Source organism: Malania oleifera, chromosome 12 (assembly GCF_029873635.1).
Source record: "Malania oleifera isolate guangnan ecotype guangnan chromosome 12, ASM2987363v1, whole genome shotgun sequence".
Taxonomy (NCBI): domain Eukaryota; kingdom Viridiplantae; phylum Streptophyta; class Magnoliopsida; order Santalales; family Ximeniaceae; genus Malania; species Malania oleifera.
The window spans coordinates 4,055,605-4,078,838 of record NC_080428.1 but is presented as its reverse complement, the minus strand read 5'-3'; the positions used below and the strand labels follow the sequence as shown (position 1 = coordinate 4,078,838).

The following is a 23,234-nucleotide window of genomic DNA, read 5'->3' as shown; positions in this document are numbered from 1 at the left end:
ATTGGCCCATTTGAGATACTTGAGAGAGTGGGGTCCGTTGCCTACAGGCTAGCTCTGCCACCAGCTCTGTCTAAAATACATGACATATTTCATGTTGTCATGCTGAGGAAATACGTCCCAGACCCATCCCACACGATCAGTTATGCAGAGATAGAACTTAGAGATTCACTGGCTTATGAGGAAGCACCAGTGCCTATCTTAGACAGAAAGGAACAGGAATTGCGCACCAAGAAAATACAGTTGGTGAAGGTTTTGTGGAGAAATCATGCCTTAGAAGAAGTTTCATGGGAGCTTGAGGAAGAGATTAGACAAAAGTACCCACACCTATTTAATGGGTTACAATATTAGTAAATATTATTTAGATAAAAACAATTTTTGTTCAGTAAAGAGTGATAAATGTATAGTTGTAATTTAGATTATAGGATATGTAGTGTTTTGGTTTTGGGAGAATTTTTTTTTTTTAAGAGTATATTTGTAATCTCCCAGAATTGCTTATGTAACCACGGCATTCCTCTGCCATAAGTGAGGGTAATTAATAAAATAAGTAGCCCATTTTTCCTTAGGGAATAGTGTATAGTTCAAATAGCAAATTTCGAGAACAAAATTTTATAAGAAGAGGAGAATGTAGCGACCCGAAAAATAAAATAATAAAAGAAAATCAAAAATATGGATTTTTTGCTAGAGAAGGAGAAAACCGGTGATGGTTTTGGAAAATTACCACAGTCGGGTAAAGGTGAAACGATAATTCTTGGGCCGATTAATGGAAAATCGACGACGATTTTCTATGAAGCCAAGAAAACCGTCAAGGGTTTTTTGGCCAGTTTGGAAGATTATAAAATACTGAGAGCTTCATTTTTAAACAATTTAACGTCTCTCTCTCTCTCTCTCTCTCTCCTCTCAAAACCTACGACCCCTCTCCCTTCTCTCTTCAATTTCTGCTCCAATAAGCCTTTGTTTGACAATCAGGAACCACCATAGGGTTCCTGGTAAGATTTTCTATAGTATAGGTGGAGCAGAATTTTAGTTTGAGGTTTTGGGGCACCATCCCAAAACTGAGGTAAGGGTGTTTTTGGGTTAATTATTAATTTATTTAAGGTATGAACATAAATATGACTGTATTACTGGAGTTAAATTGAGAAATTGGGATTTCTTTGTAAAATACAGGGTTTGGTGCGAATTTTGCAAGCAGGCTAGGTTTTGGTGGGTGTTTTCAGGAACTCAGGTAAATAATAAGTAGTTTATAAATTTAGGAAGTATGAGTATGGGAGTAATTCTAGGAAATTCAGTTGGTTGACAGAGAAAATGCATGTATGTATAATTTCAGGTTTATGGAATTATGAATGCCAGGGGTGTAAAGTAGGAAGATAGTAGAAAAGTTTAGTAGGTCAGGTAAGGGAAATATGTTATGCTAGCAAATTTAGGAATTTTTACCAGTATCAGTTATAATATTTGATTATGAGTTACAGGGTGTGATTTTCAATATGTCAGAATATAGATTTATACAGATTAATATACATGAGTTTTATTTAATGTGTGGCATGAGTATGTGTTTTTATTCAGTACAAAATTTATACTATTTTCAACATAACATGAAACACACTTGTTCTACAGAATTATGAATTTCCAGTATACATTCAGATAGGCATTTTATAGTATACTCAGAATCATGATTTATAGCATTTTCAGAATACCATGATTTCAGAACCCTAACACTCAGTTATTCAGGTATTCAATTAGACATTTAGATATACAGATATTTAGATATTCAGGCAGTTATTTAGATATTCAGATTATTCAGATTAGTTTTATAGTGTAATGGTGATTTCAAAATATGGTAAAAATAGTATAATAATTATAAATATCGGTATTATATAGTATCAGACCCTGATGAATTATTCAGTCAAATTCAGTTAGTTGAGCACGGTAGCATAACTATTTTAGTTCAGAGTGCAACCACATATCTCAAATAGTATGTGGATTTTCAATAGTCGATCGTGCCTTAGTAGTGGATAGGCTCCCCGTCAGTTAAGGTTGAGGTGGCTAATCTAACTATCGGAGTTCAATTGACTTATCCTGATTGATTAGCCTGTGGTAGGTCCCCCTTATGAGCCGCACAATCCTGTCATGAGGGGTTAAATCATGATGTATAGTTTTCTAGGGTATTATGTAACAACCCGAAAAATAATTGTTGCGACGTCCCGGGAGCGCGTGTGGCCCAGGTGGCGAAATTAAAATGTGTTTTAAATTTTCAAGAAAAAACATGGAATATTGGAGTCGCCACTAACCTTTTAGTGTGGTTAGAACACATGATTACTACCCTGTTAAGGGTAGAATGGGTCTATCTTACCAGAGTTGGGCTCAGGAATTCGGTTACACAAGGGGAAGGTACGAGCACCCCCTACACGCCCGTTCTTACGAATGGTACCTAATTAATTCGGAATTATCCCTAAGTCAATCTAGTAAGTCTTTAAAATTACTCCTCTAGTAAATTTACTAATACACGGACAAAGTAGATAAATAAATAAGTAAATAAATAATAAAAAAATATATATAAAATATAAATATTTACATATTCCCTCAGAACCAAAAGTACGTAAAGCCCGAAGGCTCATACCCCAGCATTAAAATCATAGGGATAAACATACACAAAAATAAGTAATACTATAAAATAATAAAAATAAATATCATAATACGTGATACAAAATATAAATATACCCAAGAAACAAAAATACTAAAAATATTTAACATTAGTAATAATTAGAAGTGATGACAATATTGACAATAATAAAAACATATTATTATAATAGTCTTATGCTAATAATATTATATTAATATTGCGAAGCTACACTATAATAGTAGTATATAATATCATAATAATACCATAATAATATACGTAGTAAATATAATAGTAATAACAACGAATAAATAATAATAGTAAATAATAAATATGATAATAATAGTAAGTAATAAATGATGAAGGATAATAATTAATAATGATAGGAATAATAACAATATTTATGGTAATAATAATATACATATTTTATTTATCTAATATTGACACCTAATTAGAGATTCAATACATACGTATATAAGCAATTAATTGATGAAACAAATCAAATTAAAGACAAACAAATAATGAACTTATGGAAACTTATTCAAGCTATTACTAATATATAAACAATGAGTATGGTAACTTCGAAACTTATGGTAATAAATCAAATCTAATTCGATATACAATCCTAAACAGTTAACATGATAATAATACAATATTCAACAATAAGCCACATACATGTTCATACGAAACAAATGTAATAATAAAAGCATACCATAAGAAAAAATATATACATGCTGATAATACAATATTGGATAGTAAACCATAATATTACATATTTTGAAAAAAATGACAAGAAAATTCAAAATTTAACACTTGAGACCCGATCAAACAAAAAGGAATCCTACAAAAACAAAAATAAACCAATTAGTATTTATAATAAATATGACAAAAATCTAAACATGGATATTAAATACTAATATTACAACATTAAAAATCCTACAATAATAATATTAATTATTTAATATACATAATAAATACAACAAAGAATTAAACGTCCTAAAATAAAAAAATTCAATACGTGTGTGTGTGCTGTGCATGCAGGAATCTCACAGGGGGTGTATTTGGACCTTCGGGTATGTGTGTGTGTCGCTGGATGTTCTTGGCAGCAGCCCAGATGGAGGACTTTGGCAGCAGCAGCCACAACAGTGGCTGGTCTCGGGTTCCAGCAAAACTGGCAGGTAGTTGCGGCTGGGATGGCCGCAAGCAGGGGCTCGATTGGGAGGTTCTCGGGTCTCCTTGAGCAGCTATAGCAGCAGGGGAGACAGTAGGTCTTCTGGTTCGTCTTCCTGTAGCAACACAGGACAGTGGGTGCTGTGGTTGGCTGGCAGTGAGGGAAGGACGGCGACCACGGCGATCTTTCACAGAGGGGCGTCCGGGGCTGTGATGGTGGCGGACGGGAGTTGTAGAGAGGGACGGCTGAGATGTGAGAGAGTTGATGGGGGATTGCAGGAGAAGACTGGCAGGAAGAAGAAGAAGAAGAAGAAGAAGAAGAAGTTGCGAGTGGTGGTGTTTCAAAGAGATGACGGAGATAGAGAGGCTGTGGCTGTGTGTGGAAAAGAGAGAACCAGCGGGAGGCTTAGGATTTCTTTTTTGTTTTTGTCTCCGCCATTGTGTTGCGCCCCGCGCCCCTCCTTTATAAAAAAAATTTGGAACCTAGACTCTTCTTTTTGATTTTATTTTGCTTTTTCTTTTATTTTTCTACGTTTACTCTTATGGAAATAATGAATATGGTAACTAAATATAATAATAATAATGATAATAATAATAGTAATGTAATAATGACAAGATTTGAAAATAATATAATAATAGTATGATAATAATCATAATAAAGTAATATTTAAAAATAATAATAATAATAAGGATAATAAGAAAAATAATAGTAAAGTAATAATAATAATTGTAACACTCTAATAATAAAATAATATTTAAAATAATGATAATGATAATAAGAGAAATAATAATAATAATATATTAATAATAGTAATGAGAATGGTAATGGTAATAATAATAAAATACTATGATAATTATAATAATATATGAATAATAATAATAATAATAATAATAATAATAATAATAATAATAATAAAAGTGATAAAAATAATAATAATAATAATAATAATAATAGTAATATAATAATAATAATAATAATAATAATAATAATAATAATAATAATAATAATAATAATAATAATAATAAATAAGGTAATAATAATAATAATGAAAATAATAAGAGGGGACCCCTTGTTTTATTTGGTTAGGGCAAAAATAGGGTGTCTATAATAATGGTTTTCAAATAATGAAGAGGGGGGGAGGGGAATCGAAACAAAAACAGAAGGAGGCAGTAGGCTTTGTCGACAAGCGCATAAGGGGACCTCGTCGAAGAGAAGATACCGAGAATGGTTTTTGGATAGTCTGAAATTTTTCGACGAGGGAGGAAGTTCGTCGACGAAATTATTAAAGGACTCGTCGATGAGGTGATGTGTCTCGTTGACGAATCCGACTCTATAAATAGTGAAAACCCATTTTTGATGAAAAGTTGGCACAAGAAACTTCCTTTTTTTTTTTTCTCTCTCTCTTCATCCTTTTCTCCTTCTCTCTTCGATTTCGGCCTCGTTTCACGTTGAATCGACGATCTGAAGCCATCACGACGTTCCTGGTGAAGTTCTTTACAAATCTGCTGGAGCTGATCGTTGGTGGAGTTGGTTTGGATTTCGTCCCAATCTTAGGGTAAGATATTTTATTCAGTATTTGTCTTTCCCTCAATTATAAGAAATACAATACACGAAAAAACACTGATGTTCTGTTCTGGGGGATTTGATTTTTAGGGTGTTGAGTGGAGAACCCTTTGGGTATAGAGTTAGAGTACAGTAGGGACTTTTTAGAGATAAAGTAAGGGAAATATGCTATGCTAGGAATTTTTATAATGTTAATAGAGATTTTTCACATATGTATATACCAACTTATTACCTAGTTTTACAGAATATAAGTTTTAAATGCTTGTGTGGCCTGAGTAGATATTTATGTGATGAAGAACTTATATAGTTTTTGCAGTATATCATACTATACCGATTACACAAATATAGACAGTTTATTACATATTTTTATCCAGAACAGTATATTACAGTTTTACTTAAATCAGTATATCATAACTTTATTCAGAATAGTATATACAGTATTTATAGTTTGCCATGTTTCCTATTACCATAACATACAGAGTATACAGATAGAGTATACAGACAAATATACAGAGATAGCATCAAGATGCTACTGATACAGAATATAGAGATTATAGAGTTTACAGTACAGAAAGATAGCGTTATGGAAATTTTGGAAACATGATGAAAACAGTAAAAGAGTATATATGTATATATATAGTATCAGATCCCTGAAGAATGATTATAGACAGATATAGATAAAGAATACAAAGCACGGTACAGTTTCTAGACACAGATAGAGTGTAACCACATATCTCAGATAGTGTGTGGGTACCATCGACCGTGCTCGGAGAGTATGCAGCTCTCCAGTTCGCTGGGCAGAGGGGGCCGATTTGACGAGGTAGCAGCCAGTCCTGCGCCTAGGAGAGTATGAATTTTGGTCGGACTAAGGTAGTGTAGAGTATATTGACTTATCTAAAGGACCAACCAGATTACGTCCCACCTACGAACCGCACAACCCTGTCATGAGGGGTCAAATCATGACATACAGAGTTCCACAGTTATGTATATGTATACATTTTTACAGTATATGATGAGTATAGTATGATATTAGTAGTATGAAAAGTAGAAAATATAGATGATACAGTTATATTTTAAATTGCGAAAAGAAAGATATGCTTTACAGATTTACTATTGTATTATAGTTCAATTGTTATTTAAACAGTAATCCTAACTTAGTTACCGCACACTAGTAATAGCATATTTTCACTTATTGAGCGTCAACTCACCCCATTACTTTAACATTTTTTTTCAGGTGAGTCAGTTAGATGAGCAGATCAGGCTCGCGAATAGAGAGTATATTGGTTACCCTGGTTTCAAGGGTAAGTTTATGTAGGGTTTTGTATTTTGGGACAGATATTTTGAAGAGAGATGTATTTTATATAGTTATGGTTGAGAAACACAGATACCTAGTATTGTATGATGTGTATGAATTACATTTCCGCTGCATAGGTATGATTTTATATTCAGATTTACCCCGGTGCCTTATGAGGCTCGAGTTCCATAGCAGGGGGGGTATCAAAATAGTTAATATATATGTATAAAATGATGTAAATTTTGAGGTCGTCACAATTATCACAGTTGTTCGTATGTATATAGATTTATAGTAAAAAATAGATATATTATAGTTTTAGCAATATGATTAAATAGAAAGTTCAGTTAATACAGTTGCATTTTAAACTATATAGGTGTGTGTTGTGATATAAATTGTTTTATCAGTTAACTCAGTTTCAAAATTTATATATATATATATATATATATATATATATATGCAACTCATCTGCCACATGCTAGTAATAGTATATTTCGTCTTACTGAGAGTTGTCTTATCCCAGTATTTTATAATTTTTCATGTAATCTGGGTAGGCATGCAGACCAGACACCGAAATAGAGGGGACCTCGTACTGCCCTGTCTGTAGGGTAAGTATTTGGGGAAGTCACTTTTTGGGTGGTTCCTAGGTGATCGGGTGGGGGTATCTTGGGAATGGTTGTGTATGTATATTTTGGAGAGTTACTGACACTCTCGTATTGTATTGTATATATTTTTGATGTGGTGTTATGCGTTTTGCTTTCCGTTACATAGGTAGTTTATGGATATACAGGTTCGACGGTCCCTACCTAGCTTGTGATGATGTTATGGTTATATTAGAAGGTATCAGAGTAGTAATGTGATGACCCGAAGAATAATAGTATTTAAATAATGATTAAGAGGGTGGAAAATGGAAATAGTAATAGGATGAGGAAGTCGACTTCGACGATGAATGCTTCGTGTTCGTCGACGACCTTGCACTTAGGAAGGAATAACCAAGAGAAGTTATCAGGGGATTCGTTGACGAGGGTATAAGAGGACCTTGTCGATGAAGGCAAGATTCGTCGATGAGGAAATACCGAAAGAGGTTTTGAGCAGTCTGAATTTCATCGACGAGGAGTGGGTTTTGTCGAAAAAAAATACTGAAAGACTCATCGAGGAGATGACGTGGCTCGTCGATGAATCCAGTCCTATAAATATCAAAAACCTAGATTAAACTTCAAAAGTAAGGAAAAATTTCACCCTCTCTCTCTGCCTAGGGTTTCTCTCTCTTCTCCCTTCGATTTTGGGCCAGATTTCCGCTGATTCGACGATCTGAAGCCACCACGACGCTCCTGGGGAAGTTCTCTCTAAATCTGCCAGAGCGGATCGTTGGTGAAAGTAAGTTCGAAATCATCCCTCAGTTGAGATAAGGCTTTTTAAGCCAAATTTGGTCTTACGGTAGTTATAGGAAGTGATATACATGTGAAAATACTGAAGTTTAGTATTGGAAGTTTTCATTTTCAGGGTATTGATCAGAAAATCCTACGGGAGTGAATTTAGAATTTATAGGGGCTTTCTCAGTAGCTAGGTAAGGGAATTAACTAAAACAGTTATTTTTCATGCAAATTATTATTATTTATGAGAAAAGTTATTTTCAGGAAAGCATGTATTATATCTGTATATTACAAAGGAAACGCACGTTTGGGAAAATACTGCTATTATGTTGAAATGTATATATATGTATGAGATATCAGAAATTATGATTTTAGAATATAATGTATGGTTTTATGCAGCAAATGTGTGGCATGAATATTATTTTACATGGAAGAATATCATGATATGACAATGATATGAATGAAATATGTTTTGAGAAATTATGAAAGAATACAGTACATTATGATGTTGAAAATACATGATGAATTGATTATTTTCTAGAATGATATACATATATGAAATGATATCGGCACGAGGCCGTATTTATGTATGATTTCGATACAAGGCCGTATTTATGTATGATTTCGGCGTGAGACCATATTTATGTATGATTTCGGCGCGAGACCGTATTTATGAAACGATCAGCACGAGGCCGTATTTATGAAATGTTCAGCGTGAGGCCGTATTTACGAAATTATGAAAGATGCTATATTATCAGAACCCGAATGTTAGTTTAGTTCAGTTCAGGAGTACGATACCGTAGTTATATATAGATCAGATATCTATGTTCAGACTTGTGCTAACCACCCCACGAGGGGGTGGGAGATGGATAGTCAATGTGGCTTTCAATGTAGAGTTGTAGACGTCCACCTAGCAATCCGGACCAGGGTGTGGCGAGCCCATCGTACTTACAGACATTTTTGACTCAGCAGTGGTTGGTCAGTCATTGTCGAGTCCCACCTTCGAGCTGCACAACCCGTCATGGGGGGGGGGGTAATACATGACATTAGCTAACTATTCATCTTAGGTATGATTACAGTATTATCAGTTATAACATATGTTTTATGTACGATATGATTTATTAGCAAATATGAAAGTATGTGATTATTCAGTACGATATGATGAACATTTCCAAAAATATGAAATATATTGTATATGTATAATTGTCGTATATATTCATGTTGCCACACAGCTGTATTTAATTTATTTTCCCTTACTGAGAAGTGTCTCACCCCCGAACTTAATTAATTTTTCAAGAGACCATGAGAGACTGGCGGGTCGTGGCCACCGTTGAGCTTATTAAGTTACCCCACTAGGAGGGTAAGATTTTGTACTAGGATCAGGATTATTTTTGTTGTATGATCTTAGGGTTATTTTGATGTCTTAGAGATTGTGATGATGTAGTAAACTCCGGAATTATGGTTTATGTTTTATGGTTGGATGATCGGGATTTTATACTTACTGCTGCTTAGGTTTCCGCTGTGATTGACAGGTGTCCCCGTTACCCACGAGTTCGGGTTGACTTTTCTATTTATTATGTTACAATTTATATTAAGGAATTTGAGGTCGTTACAAGTAAAATGTTATAGTTTATATGTACATATTTATAAAAAAAAAAAAAAGCAAGAAAAATCGGGCCATTATAGAGAGGCTTAAGTTGTCTAAAAGAAATTGGTCTTCTAATATGGAGAATTTTTTTAAAAAAAAAAAACGAGGTGTGATCCCATTTTCAATTTTTTTCTTGTAAGATTCAGACTATTTCTTTTCCTTTTCCGCAAATGGATAATCACCCCATATTAGATGCTATTGAAGCCAAAAACTTTGAAAATACCTCGAGAATTATAGCAATTAAATAATAAGAGAAATGAGAGAAAAAAGAATTTTTAAAGGGGGACTCAATAGGGTCTCGTCATCGAACAGGCGTATTGGGATCGTTAACGTGGACCTGTGTCTCGTCAATGAGAAATTACTAAGAGGGCTAATTTTAGGGCCTAAAATTTGTCGATGAGGGGTAAGTGTCCATCGACAAACCTCCTTGTTGGGCTCGTCGACGAGGTGACATGGCTTGTCGACGAGGCAACACTTTATAAATATGCTGAACTTGGGTTTTCAGCGAGATTTTTCATGTAACATCCCTCTCTCTCTCTCTCTCTCTCTCTCTCTAAAATCATCCCCTCTACCTTCTCTTTAGATTTCTTGCTTCGTTCGTCACTAGTTCGACAATCAGAAGCAGCCACGTTACTCCTGGGAAGATTCTCTTCAAGTCTGCTGGAGTAGATTATTGGTTAAGCAAACTTGGGCACCATCCCAAAATCTAGGCAAGTTGGTTATTTTAAGTTTTATAAGGTATTTGGTACTTTTGGACTGAGGAAAATTTATTAGGTGGAATAATACTAGTGTTTTGCTTGGAAAATGTAATTTTAGGGTGTTGTACTGGGAACACTACATGCATAGGTATTGATTAAATTGCGAGCTCTCAATAAGCCAAGTAAATTAAGTCAGCATTTTTCGTGAAATTATTTATTATTATACAACATATAATTTCAGGAAAATACGTATGTTATAGAACTATGTTTGGGAATACTGTTGTTGAACAGTGAAATGATTTTAATACATTTTATCAGAAAATATGATTTTAGTTCAGATTTTTTGTTTAAAATATTACCTGCACTTGTGTGGCATGGGTATGATTTTCCATGGTAATTATGTTATACCAGAAAATGATGATTTTCCAGAATAAGCATGTTACCACAGTTTTTAGGAAACCATAAAATCATTACAGGAACTATGATTTTGAGAATATATGTTAACAGTGCAGAAAATCCATGATTCAGTACATTATGATTTATGCAGGCGCAGATGCCGTGATTTATACGTTATGATATGTCGGCGCAGATGCTGTGATTTATATGTTATGATATGCCGGCGCAGATGCCATGATTATGTATGTTATGACAGAATTCATGAAATATTATCATGTTAGATATTATTATGAAATATGGAACAACTATGTATCAGTATATGAAACGTACTATATGATATCAGAATTTAGATGGCTTAACTCTGTGTCATTCTTCTCGATTGCTCTAATATTTTCATATAGCGTAGGCTGCAACACCAGGTTGGCAATAAATACCTTGTGATCATTCTCCATTAACTCCACGCCGAGGCTCGAGCCTCTTTAAATCCATATGGATCGAGTGCTAAATTACTGTCGCTAACCGCACTACACCCCCTGATTTTCGGCCCAGTGCATTAGCCACCTCATTTGCTTTACCTGGATGGTAGCTGATGGTGCAATCATAGTCCTTGATAAGCTCTAATCATCTTCTTTACTGCATATTCAACTACTTTTATTTGAAAAAGTACTTTAAACTTTTATGGTCTGAAAATATTTCATATCTCTCTCTGTATAGGTAATACCTCCAAATTTTCAATTCATGAACCACAACAGTCAATTCTAGATAATGAGTAGGATAATTTTTTTCATATTCCTTTAATTGTCTAGAGGCATATGCTACCACTCTGCCCTGCTACATCAAAACACATCCGAGCCCCCTCAAATATGCGTCACAATAGATCACGTAACCATCACCTCCTGATGGAATGATTAATACTGGTGCAATGACAAGCCCCTGCTTCAATTCTTGGAAACTCTGCTCACAATTGTCGTCCCATTCAAACCTAACATTCTTTTTCATTAGATGCGTCAAAGACCTTGATAATGTTGAGAATCCCTCTAGAAATTGATGGTAATAACCCGCCAGTCCTAAGAAACTCCTGATTTCCTGAACGTTCCTCGGTCTGGCCCAATTCACTACTGCATCAATCTTGCTGGGATCTACAGAAATCTTATCCTTTGATATAACATACCCTAGAAATGCCATATTCTCTAACCATAATTCACATTTTTTAAACTTGGCATTCAATTTCTTTTCTCTAAGCATCTGAAGTACCAGCTTTAAATGCGCCTCATGCTCCTCACAACTCTTCGAGTATATCAGTATATCATCAATGAAAACCACAACAAACTGGTCTAGATACTGGTGAAAGATTCTATTCATCAAATCCATGAATACAACAGGAGCATTCATCAGACCAAACGGCATAACGAGGAATTCGTAATGCCCATACCTGGTCCTAAAAGTTGTCTTTGAAACGTCTCCGGCTTTAATTTTCACCTAGTGATAACTTGAATGGAAATCAATCTTGGAATAGACCCGTGTACCTTGAAACTGATCAAATAAATCATCTATATGGGGTAGAGGATATTTTTTCTTAATTGTTACTTTGTTTATCTCCCTGTAAACTATGTACATCCTCATATACCAGTCTTTCTTTTTTCACAAATAACACTGGAGCTCCCCAGGGCGATACACTAGGTCTAATAAACCCTTTATTCAATAGATCATATAGCTGATCCTTTAATTCCCCCAATTCTTCTGGAGCCATCCGGTAAGGAGCTTTAGAGATCGATGTCGTCCATAGAAGTAAATCGATAGTAAAAGCTACCTCACGGTCAGGAGGCAACCCGGGTAATTCCTCTGGAAAAATGTCTGGAAACTCCTTTACCACTAGTGTACTGCCAAGTTTCAACTCATTTTCTGTCACCCCCTTTACATAGGCTTTAAACCCCTGACATCCGTCCACGAGTAGTCTTCTCGCTTGATGAGGCGGAGAATACACTTGCGACCCCACAAATTTGAACACTTGCTTTCCCGGTGGTCTGAAAACCACATCTTTTAGATGATAGTCAATATTAGCATAATTAACTGCCAACCAGTCAATGCCCAATATTACATCGAATCCATACATGTCTAGCACAATCAGGTCAGCTAGTAACACTCTCCCCTAAATTTCTATTGGATAACCCCTGAGCACTCTACGACACTTCACCACTAACCCTGACGGAGTAGCTACTGACAATTCTACATCTAATAACTGGGTCTCGCTTCCAGACAACTTAACATATCTTGCAGAAACAAAGGAATGGGTGGCACCTGGATCAAATAAAACAATAATTTGAGATGATAAAGCAGTAAGGCTACTTTTCACAACGTCTGCGGCAGTCTTAGCATCTCCTGGCATCAAAGCATAAACCCTCATTGAGGCTACATTCCTCTGCTGGCCTCCATAGGGTGCCTGATAACCTCCTCTGTAAGGTCTGGGAGCAGGAGTGGTACCAACTGGTGTAGTACAATCTCGTGCTAAATGTCCCGATCCTCTGCAGCAATAGCATACACCTCTTCGCGCTCGGAATTCTCCTAGATGTTTATTTCCACATGTCTGACACACAAAGTAGGTCTACACACCCTGAACCTCATGGCGCTCAGTCTCTTGCCTCGGTCCTCTGCCATAATTTCCTTTCCTCCATTAACCCCGACCAGAGCCCTACTAAAAGGCAGAAGGCGTGGACCTTTTCTTTTGTCCCTGCTCCTCTACACCCATCCGCTCACCAGCATCAACCAAAGCTGCTCTATTTACCAACTCATTGTCCTGTATTTTCAACACCATTACTTGTTTGTATAACTCACGTTGCAAACCTCTTTCAAACTGTATCGTCGTCTTTGCTTCATCAGGTATGATATATAGGGCAAAGCGAGACAACTCTATAAACCTTGCCATATATTGCTGAACTGTTTGTTGTCCCTGCTTCAGATTCAGGAACTCCTTCACTTTTGCCTCCCTGACAGTGGCTGGAAAGTATGTGTTGAAGAATAAATCTTTAAAATGGCACCAGGTCATAGCTATAGGCATCGCCCTCTGTTCCTCCAATAGTTTAACCACAGTCCACCATCTTTCAGCTTCCCTTGTCAGTTTATAAGTGGCAAATAAGACCCTCTGCTCCTCCGTACACTGTCGTACTTCCACACGTTCTCTATTTCCTGCACCCAGTTTTTGACGACTACATGATTAGCACCCCCTAAAAAAATTGGCTCATCTTAGTGAATTTCTCTATCGTGCACCCGTGACCTACAGACGAGCCTCCCTGTTCTCTAGAGCTCCATGCAATCTCAGCCATGATCTACTGAGCTAGACTGCGTAATACGGCGTTTGGATCACCTCCGCCTACACTAGAGAGCCCTTTTCCATCACTACCACTCGCATGAGCACTGCCACCACTAGGGTCCATCTTGAAAATACAATAACATGACTTAGAGACCCCATCTTTATAATTTACATATCTAACCAAAATCTTATGTTATTCCTATATCTTGACATCTCTATCTTAATTCAAGATTCAACCCTACACTTTAGAAACATAACTTGACAATAGTTTATTATGGCTTTCCTAAAATCGTCACCCTAGGAAAGACATAGAAACCACAATGAAAGTCCTATCTCAAGACTACAGAACAAAACCTCAAATCCCTTTTCTATACTCTGGTATTATTTCTGCTGCACTCTAAAGTCTACAGAACCTAGCAACCTAGGCTCTGATACCAAACTATAACGACCTGCCTATTTTGCCATTTATTTTTTTAATAATATTTAATATAATAATAATAATTTTGATATCCTGCTAGACTGATAAAACATAGACCCATGGGAACCAGGGATATACCTGTCATACATCTCTGATACCTAAGCAACAGAAACAAAATTACATATATGTCATCGCACCAGCCACAATACCAGAGTTCTATCAAATCTGTCATATATATGCATACATCCTAAAAAGACCAAAAAGGGATCCTAGGATCATAACCAAAACCAAACTGACCCTAGCTCCACTACTTACCCTTATGACCAGGCAACTCAGACGACCTCTACTGCTGCGGAGCTCTATCTGCCATTCTACCTGGATTTCCTGAAATGTTTGTAATTTTTGGGGTGAGATACCTCTCAGTAAGGGAAATAAACTAACATCAGTGTGTGGCAACATGAGTATTTTTGTGTTATACATATAAATAGTACATAAATCATATCTGGTAAAACTGTATGTATTATATCTAAATTAAACATGATTAGTCATAACATAATAACATACTAAGTTTCTATACATGAAAATCATCTTATATAACTGTACAATACTGAAATAATACCTATGATAGATAACTAGCTGATGTCATGTCTTACCCCGCACATGACTAGGTTGTGTGGCTCGAAAGCAGGACCTAGCAATGGCTGGCCGACCACGTTAGATCAAACATAAGTCTGTAAGTACGATGGGCCTATCCCACCTGGTCCAGACTGTCGGGGGAACAACTCCACTTTACACTGAAGACACGTCGACCACCATCTCCCACACTTTGGTCGTGTGGTAGCACTAATATATACATGATCTTGAACATATAGCTATGGTATCGTGCTCCTAAAAACTGAACTAAACCATCCGAGTTCTGATATCATATAGTACGTTTCATATACTGAACATAGTTGTTTCATATTCGTAATAATATTTGGCAGGATAATATTTTCATGAATTCTAACATATCATACATGATTATGACATCTGTGCCAACATGAGTTACAACATTTGCACCAACATAACATGACATATAATGACGGCATCTGTGCCAGCATATCATAATGTACTAAACCTGAAATTCTTGTACTATTTAACATAATATTCTAAAAATAATGGTTTCTATACTAATTTTATTGTTTTCTTGAAAACTGTGTTAACATACTTATTCTGGAAAATCATTATATTTTGGTATAACATTTTTCATAGAAATTCATTCTCATGCCACACAAATGTAAATAATATTCTAAGCATAAAATCTAAACTAAATCATGTTTCTAATAAAATGTATTAAAACCATTTTCCTGTTCAACAACAGTATTCCCAAACATAGTTCTATAACATACACATTTTTTTGAATTTAAATGTTGTAAAATAATAAATAATTTCATGAAAAATACTGACTTAATTTAACCCTTTACCCAACTTACTGAGAAGCCCACAAATTTAACCAAAACCTATTCCTGTATGTTTCCAACACAATACCTTGAAATTTTAATTTTTCCTAACAAAACTTCAATATTATCTTACCTAATATATTCTCCTTAGTCCAGAAACACCAAATGCCTTATAAAACTTAAAATCCCCAACTTACCCAGATTTTGGGATGGTGCCCCAACAAATTACTCCAGCAGATTTGAAGAGAATCTTTCCAAGAGTGACATGGCGAGTTCCGATCGTCGAACTGGCGAAGAATGAAGCTGAAAATCTAGAGAGAAGGAGTGGAAGATGAGTTTTAGAGAGAGAAATAGGTTCTGCATGTGATTGTCTTGTAGAAAAGTGATTTTTGGCCTTATATAAAGTGCTTGTCCACATGGCCTCATCGATAAGCCACATCACCTCGTCGACGAGGTCAAGAAGGGAGTTCGTCGACGAGATCCTGCTGTGACCCCCTTTAAAAATTTCCTTTTCTATCCACTCCTTTATTATTTAATTATAATTCACCAGGTCTCTACACCTCAGCATAACATGGACGAGATACTCACGTTTTACAAGAGGAACGTGAGGCACCCGAGATTGAGGAGGCCTACGTCGAGGCTTGTGCATGGTCAGTCAGCTAGGGAGTGAAAGAGGCCCCTCATTCCGTACGCCTGATGTGCAAGAAGATTAGCCTAGGTGACTCGGATGTGCACATCCCTATTGGAGAGGTCACCATGGAGCGGACATGGCAGCAGAGCTTGAATTTGGTGGCCAAGGCACGACTGAAGGTTCGCCGGTGGGCACCCTTTGAGGGTGAATCGGGGTAAGAGTTTCTAGTTCCACTCTTATACCATGACCCTAATGAGCCAAAACACCCGCTGGTGCCACCACCTCGCTGAGCACCAAAGAAGAAGAGGAGGATGACTATTGAGCCCTCCACCTTAGCTGCACCTTCAGAGGCAGCTCCTCTATTGACAACACCTCCTCCACAGACATCCCCCACTGTGCCTCAGGCAGGGGATGACCTAAGTCGGCTACGCCAAGAGTTTACAATGTTCAGATCCAAGGGGAGACACGAGTTGGAAGAGACTAGGGAGACGATCTCTCAAGGGTTTGAGGCACTTGTCGAGGTACTTCGAGTCTACTTCCCGAGTGCGTTGGCTACTTTCAATTTTTTTGGATTCATGACTCCAACCTTGACCCTTGGTCCCTCGATTCCTCCTGCTCTACCATCCTCTGTGGCCACACATGAGGTTTCTTCCTCATCTGCCCATCCATCACTAGCTTTGCCACCTTCATGAGTTGTACGATCTCCTGCTCCTTTGCCCCCTCCACCATAGTCGTCCCTCCTCAGGCTACCCCACCGGAAAACCCAGTGGTCATGATTGATGTCAAGTCCTCCAATGAGAGTGAGATGGAGGTTCGTACTGAGGAGATACCACCACCAACCACTACTGACACGTGTGAGGCGGGGTCCCCCGTGCGATCTACTAAGTCACTTCCTACCCCCACTGAGGTACCCTCCATTGATGTACCCTCCTCTGCAGAGCCAGCCAGTACTCCGGCATCTCCAGTTGTGGCCACACAACCTTTAGAGGTGGAGCATGCCTAGCCAGATCCCTCCATGACGATGACTCTTATTCTCTTGGTGGATGTCCTATGGTCTGTAATGCCTCTTTAGATGGTTACACTACCCACGCCTATTCTTCCTGTCCTGCGCCGCATGGTGGCGGACTTGACTAGTTCTATGGCTGCTAGCAGGGCATGTGATGACCCAAAAATATATATACGATTAAAGCATAATAATAATAATAAAATAATAAAAATGGTTATTAAGTTAATATCAATACATAAGTGTTTTATTGTAGGATCCTTGATTCCATGTTTGATGCCTAAGAAAGACCTTATCTTAGCGAGTGCTCAGAGACCATTGCGGCTTAGTTGCTCCTTGTAGGTCGGCCTGGTCAAAATGAAATTTCATAAGTTAAACAAGATAGACACTGTTTGTACACGTAAATAAGTACATATACATAAAATAGTGTTTTGACAAACATAATTTGTATAAAATATATGGTAAAATAATAATAATAATAATAATAATAATAATAATAATAATAATAATATAGGTATCCTATGCAGGGCCCACAAGACTATGTGGGGCCCACATGAGTCCCGAAGTCATGTGGGATTCACATGAGTTCCGGAGTTATGTAGGGCTCATAAAATCGTGTAAGGACTATTGGAGTTATGTAGGACCCACTTGGGTCTCAAAGTTGTGTGGGGCCCACATGAGTTTTCGAAATTCGAATTTAATTCTTTAAAAAAAAAATACTAAAGCATGGCTTAAAGATAATAATAATAATAATAATAATAATAATGATGATGATGATGATGATTTTTAAAAAATTAATTAATTAATTAAAAGGAAGTGGTGGCAAGCACTCCCACATGACCTCCATTCCTATCTCGTACCTAACCCATGCCTAACCCATCCCATGCCTATTCTTTAATTTAAAAAAATTATAATTTCACCCCTCTCCTTATACTTTTACAAATTCTATTTTCTTCCACAAAATTTTCCTATAAATAGGAAGCTCTCAACCTTCATTTTTCATAAAAATTTTCAAAGGAAGAGAATGATTAGTGAGTGAAAGAATTAGTTGTAGAGAGAGAATTTTTGAGTAAGTTCTCACTCACCCACTCTTTCGGATCTCATTTCTTAGAGATAGTCATTGTGTTTGTAGCACATGGTAAAAGAAGAGGTAAGTAAATTTGATTATGTTAGTATTTTTATTCAAAATTTATACCCAAGTTTATTTGTAAGTAAATTTGATTATGTTAGTATTTTTATTCAAAATTTATACCCGAATTTATTTGTAAGTAAATTTAATTATACCAATTTTAATCTTTAATATTCTTGCATTTATTTTTTGGTTAAGAAATGTTCTAAACCACTCGAGCAATTTTCAGCATTTCTTTCTATTCAATATATATATATATATATATATATATATATATATATATTTTAATACAAAAATTGTGTGGCATGAGTTTATTTTTACGTTGCATGTTTCATGAAAATATGAGTAAAGATGAGATTTTCACGAGATTATATTAAATTGCATAAATTATAATAAGATGGTTTTTAAAACTCCTTATGGCAAAGGAAGTTCAAAGTTACAGATGTTTGGTACCATAACTTAAAGTTTAAACGGATCAGAGTGCACCCACACTATTTACAGAGTGGTTTTATATGTTAGTGGATTTCTCCTGAGTGCACACATGGTTTCGGACCAAGACTTAATAAGGAAAATCTCACTTAATGATGATGTGCGTTGATTTAGTTTGGCTGGCCAGCTAACTAAGTCCAGTGTTCGGACCGCATAACCCAGTCATGAGGATAAACATGACTTACGATTAACAGGCCTAAGAGTGATTTTTACAATATATGTATATACATATTTAATTACGAGTACAGAGTTATTGATGATTTGAAGGTAAAGTATAAGTTTATATGAATATGGTCATTATTGTGCCTAAATGATTATTTAAAGGAAACGTATAAGGAAAAGTATATATATATGTATATAATTAAAAATTATAATTACAGTTTTTAAAGTTAAAAGTTTAATTTAACAGTTATAGTATATAATTATAAAATTTTATTGTTATAGTTGATGGCAAACGTTTTTATATAGAAATTTTTAAATTTACATCTATTTTAAAAGCATTTCTAAAGTTATAGTATTAAATATTATTTTACAAAATTAAAATATTTTGAAAACTCATTTTGGCCACACACTAATAATAATCTTCTTTACTTACTCAGCGTTGTCTCACCCCAATCATTATTTTACATTTTAGATTATTTTGAAGAGTGTACCAGAAATCTGGTGTAACAAATGCATGTGCGGGAATAGAAAGAGCAGAGTAGAATACAAATTTAATATAATATAATTTAGAATATGTTTGTGTATTTTAGAATTTTAGAAGTTTGCATTTTAATAGTTGAGACATATATTTGTAATAAAGCTAATTAGTGCTCTAGTAATAAAAATGATTTAGATTTTTTTGCATCCGCTGAAAAAATTATATGTAGGAACCCATTCGGGTTTGGGTCCTTATAGGGCAGCCACCTCATCTGCTCCACCGCCACTTGTTCCCCCGCGTGCATCTGCTACACCTGCGACTCCTTCCTCGCGCGCCCCACCTCCTGCACCGGCACCACAAACTCCAGTTGCTCGTGTGCCACCCCCACTCCTGCTTTGCCCTAGTGGCCATCTATGTCAGGCAGTTTTTTTTATGAGTCCGCTTCGAGTCCGTGATCTGATGCGGCTCACCGGTCTGATGTGAGCACTCCATCCAATGCTTCCAATGATCTAAGGGGTGGCGATTTTAGTTATGACGTTGGTGGGTCTACTGAGGAGGACCAGGGCTAGCTATTAAGGATCCTTTGTATGTGCTCTCCTTTGTGATTGTACTATGCTTATGCACACAAATTTTTTTTTTCTTATTTTATTTGTATTTTCTATTTCTTTTGTATCACCATGCTTTAGTTGGCTGTATTAGTGCTTATAATGTCTTTATTTTCAATTGTATAACCTCTAGAATTAATGAATATATGGTGCTTTGATTCCATCTGTCTTTTGTGCTTAGTGTACCACTGCTTTTCTTTATATTTCTGGGTTTTATATGGATGCTTCCTTATGTAGGTACACTTGTTTGATCTTTAGTCACTGTGCAGTGCTTTCTTCCCGTGCTTTCCAAGTTCTTTCTGTCCTCACTTCAGTAGGGACACTAAAGTTTTGGGGGTAGTGGGGTTAGGAAAGCACTACACAACACATGTTGGGTACAAAAATGACATAATTTTGAAAATTTTCAGTGAACATTGTATGTTTCATGCCATGTTAACACATTTGATGCCCTTTATATACTTCTATATAGCTTGTATGTTACATGCTTAGGCTTTATCTTTTAGATGACTTTATTATGCTCACTAACAATGTAATGAGTTGCTTGTGCATAGTTTCACGTGGTATAATTTACTTGTTTTTCCACTCTATGAGGGATGACTAGTAGTTCATTCGTTTTTAATGTTGTTTTATAAGTTCTTGTATTAACATGACATTGTATCACTTAGGGTTCCTTGAGAGCACTGAGAGAACAATTGTGGCGACTATGATACCTTGTGAGGTTTTATTGAGCCTTTCGTTTTTTGTGAGAGTCATTTACATGAACTCTGAGTTCACGGAACTCAACTTTCCTTCTCCGGATATTCTTTGCATGCCAGTCTCTGTATTTGCATTTGTTAGCCTAGAGGAGATTTCTAGTGGGGAGATATAAACCTAGGTCTTGTAGCCTACTCAAGACGTGAGTATTAAGCCACCCCTAAAGATAAACATAATTCATAAACCCCCTCTTTGAGCTTAGTTTCCTATTGGTAGCATGAAGATGACAAAAGTTATGATGATTGTCCTAACTGACCATAGAAGAAAAATGTATAAAGAAAAGAATGAGCAGAAGAAAAAGAATACCTGCTCCAAATACAAAATGGTTAAGTTAGGGACACAACACACCATTTCCCTGCATCTATGAAGCTTCTTTAGGTGCTCCGGTGCATATAATGTATTCACGCTTGGTTTGTGAATGTTCAATCTAGGATTTTCTTAGTAGGATGTGGCGAGTAGGTGAGAAGGCGCTAGGGTGAAGGACCGACACCTCAATACTAGGCTAGATCCCATTCCCATGAGACTAGTTCGCTCCATTTTCATCGTTAGTTCTTCGAAGTATGTGAGGTGTTTGATCAAGATGCTTTTCCTCATATAAAGAGTGGCCCATCTTCTTTAGTGTTTTTGAGAGTATATAGGTAAGACTGAGTTAAGATGACCGTTCTGTAGGTGTTTGAGGATGACCCGAGTGTGAAGAATCATTTACTTTACACATGCCTTGTAATTATGCTTGTTGATACTCGAATTTATATGATAATATTAACTCTGAATTGTAATTGCTAGTTGATTCTCTATGAGTTATGATTTTCTTAATGGCTATACACTGTTGAGACTTTTATGAGTGGCTTGCTTTGGAGTTGTTTATATAATAAAGTTATATATTGAGGAATCTGCTTGTAATAAGATTAAATTCTTGTATATGAAATGGTATGATTCTGTTACGTGTTGATTTTATTTAGTGTCCATTGAGATTGCTGTTTGTGGGTATCGCCCTCTCACAAGACTATAACTCATCCATTAGGGTCACCTAGGGGTTTAAAGCCTTGTTGCATACAACAAATGCAATCGTGTTTCCCATGAAAGAGGAGGTAGATAGGAGTTTATTTATTTATTTAATATTTTTCTTAGTTTTTCTTTGCTCAAGGACTAGTAAAGTTTAAATTGAGGGTTGTGATGTGTCCTTAAAATGCACTATTTTAGGCTCCTATTTACTTATGTTTTGTCCTCATTTATCTTATATTTACCCTTTCTTATCATAGTTCGTAGTTATGCATGGTTTGTTCATGTTTCAGGAAAATGAAGTTGCAAGAAGCCAATGGAGTAATTGGGAAGCACAAAGCTCAATTAGATGCTCAACCAAGCCCCCAATGCCGTAGTTCATCAAAGAAAACAAGACCTTACTCGACCATGTGGTGTGACTAACAAGTACAAGGAGCAACCAGATCAAAAATTGAAGACTCCAGAGTTCAGACTGAAATTCAGATGCAAAGAGGTTCAACTATAGGCGCGACGAAGTGACCCTGAGGGGCGACAGGGTCGTTGAGCATGAGACTGACTGAAATTGAGAACCTGAGAGTCTCGACCATCGGCGCGACTAAGTCGAGGAAGCCTGAAGTTTAAACCCTAGAATTCCCACGAGTCTCGACCAGGGCTTAACCAGGGGAAGACAAGGGTGCGATGTGCGACTAGGTCGAGGTCGCCAGACGCGAGCCCAACAATCTTCTTCACAAGATTTTCTGTAAAATTTTTTTGATTTGAATTTGAATGCTTGTAAACCCTTTTAGGTGTAAAACCTAGCTTCGAATTTGTGATTAGGATTCCCCTTTGGCCCCTCTTTGGTTAGTGACAGACCTAGAGAGTCTTTGGGTTCCACTTAGATTAGATTTACAGCTTTCCTTTCAATTTCTTGTACTAGTTCGTGCTTGAATTCTTCGAAGGCCCATGACAACTTTCGAAACTGAGTGCTGCCGCATAGATTAGCCGGTTCTTGATTGTAATCTCGATCACTAGTGACAAGCCTTTAAGCTGCAATTGAAGTCATTTTCAATACATGTTCTTTTACTCTA

The 23,234-nt window shown here is 36.3% G+C and overlaps 1 protein-coding gene across 1 annotated transcript; it reads left to right on the top strand.

Moving 5' to 3' along the window:
- The first annotated feature begins 17,321 nt into the window (after positions 1-17,321).
- Positions 17,322-22,590, top strand: LOC131144962 (proline-rich receptor-like protein kinase PERK8). The gene is made up of 3 exons (XM_058093957.1): positions 17,322-17,496; positions 20,040-20,289; positions 22,461-22,590. The coding sequence occupies exons 1-3, from the start codon at positions 17,322-17,324 to the stop codon at positions 22,588-22,590; spliced, it is 555 nt and encodes a 184-aa protein (XP_057949940.1).
- The last annotated feature ends 644 nt before the right edge of the window (positions 22,591-23,234 follow it).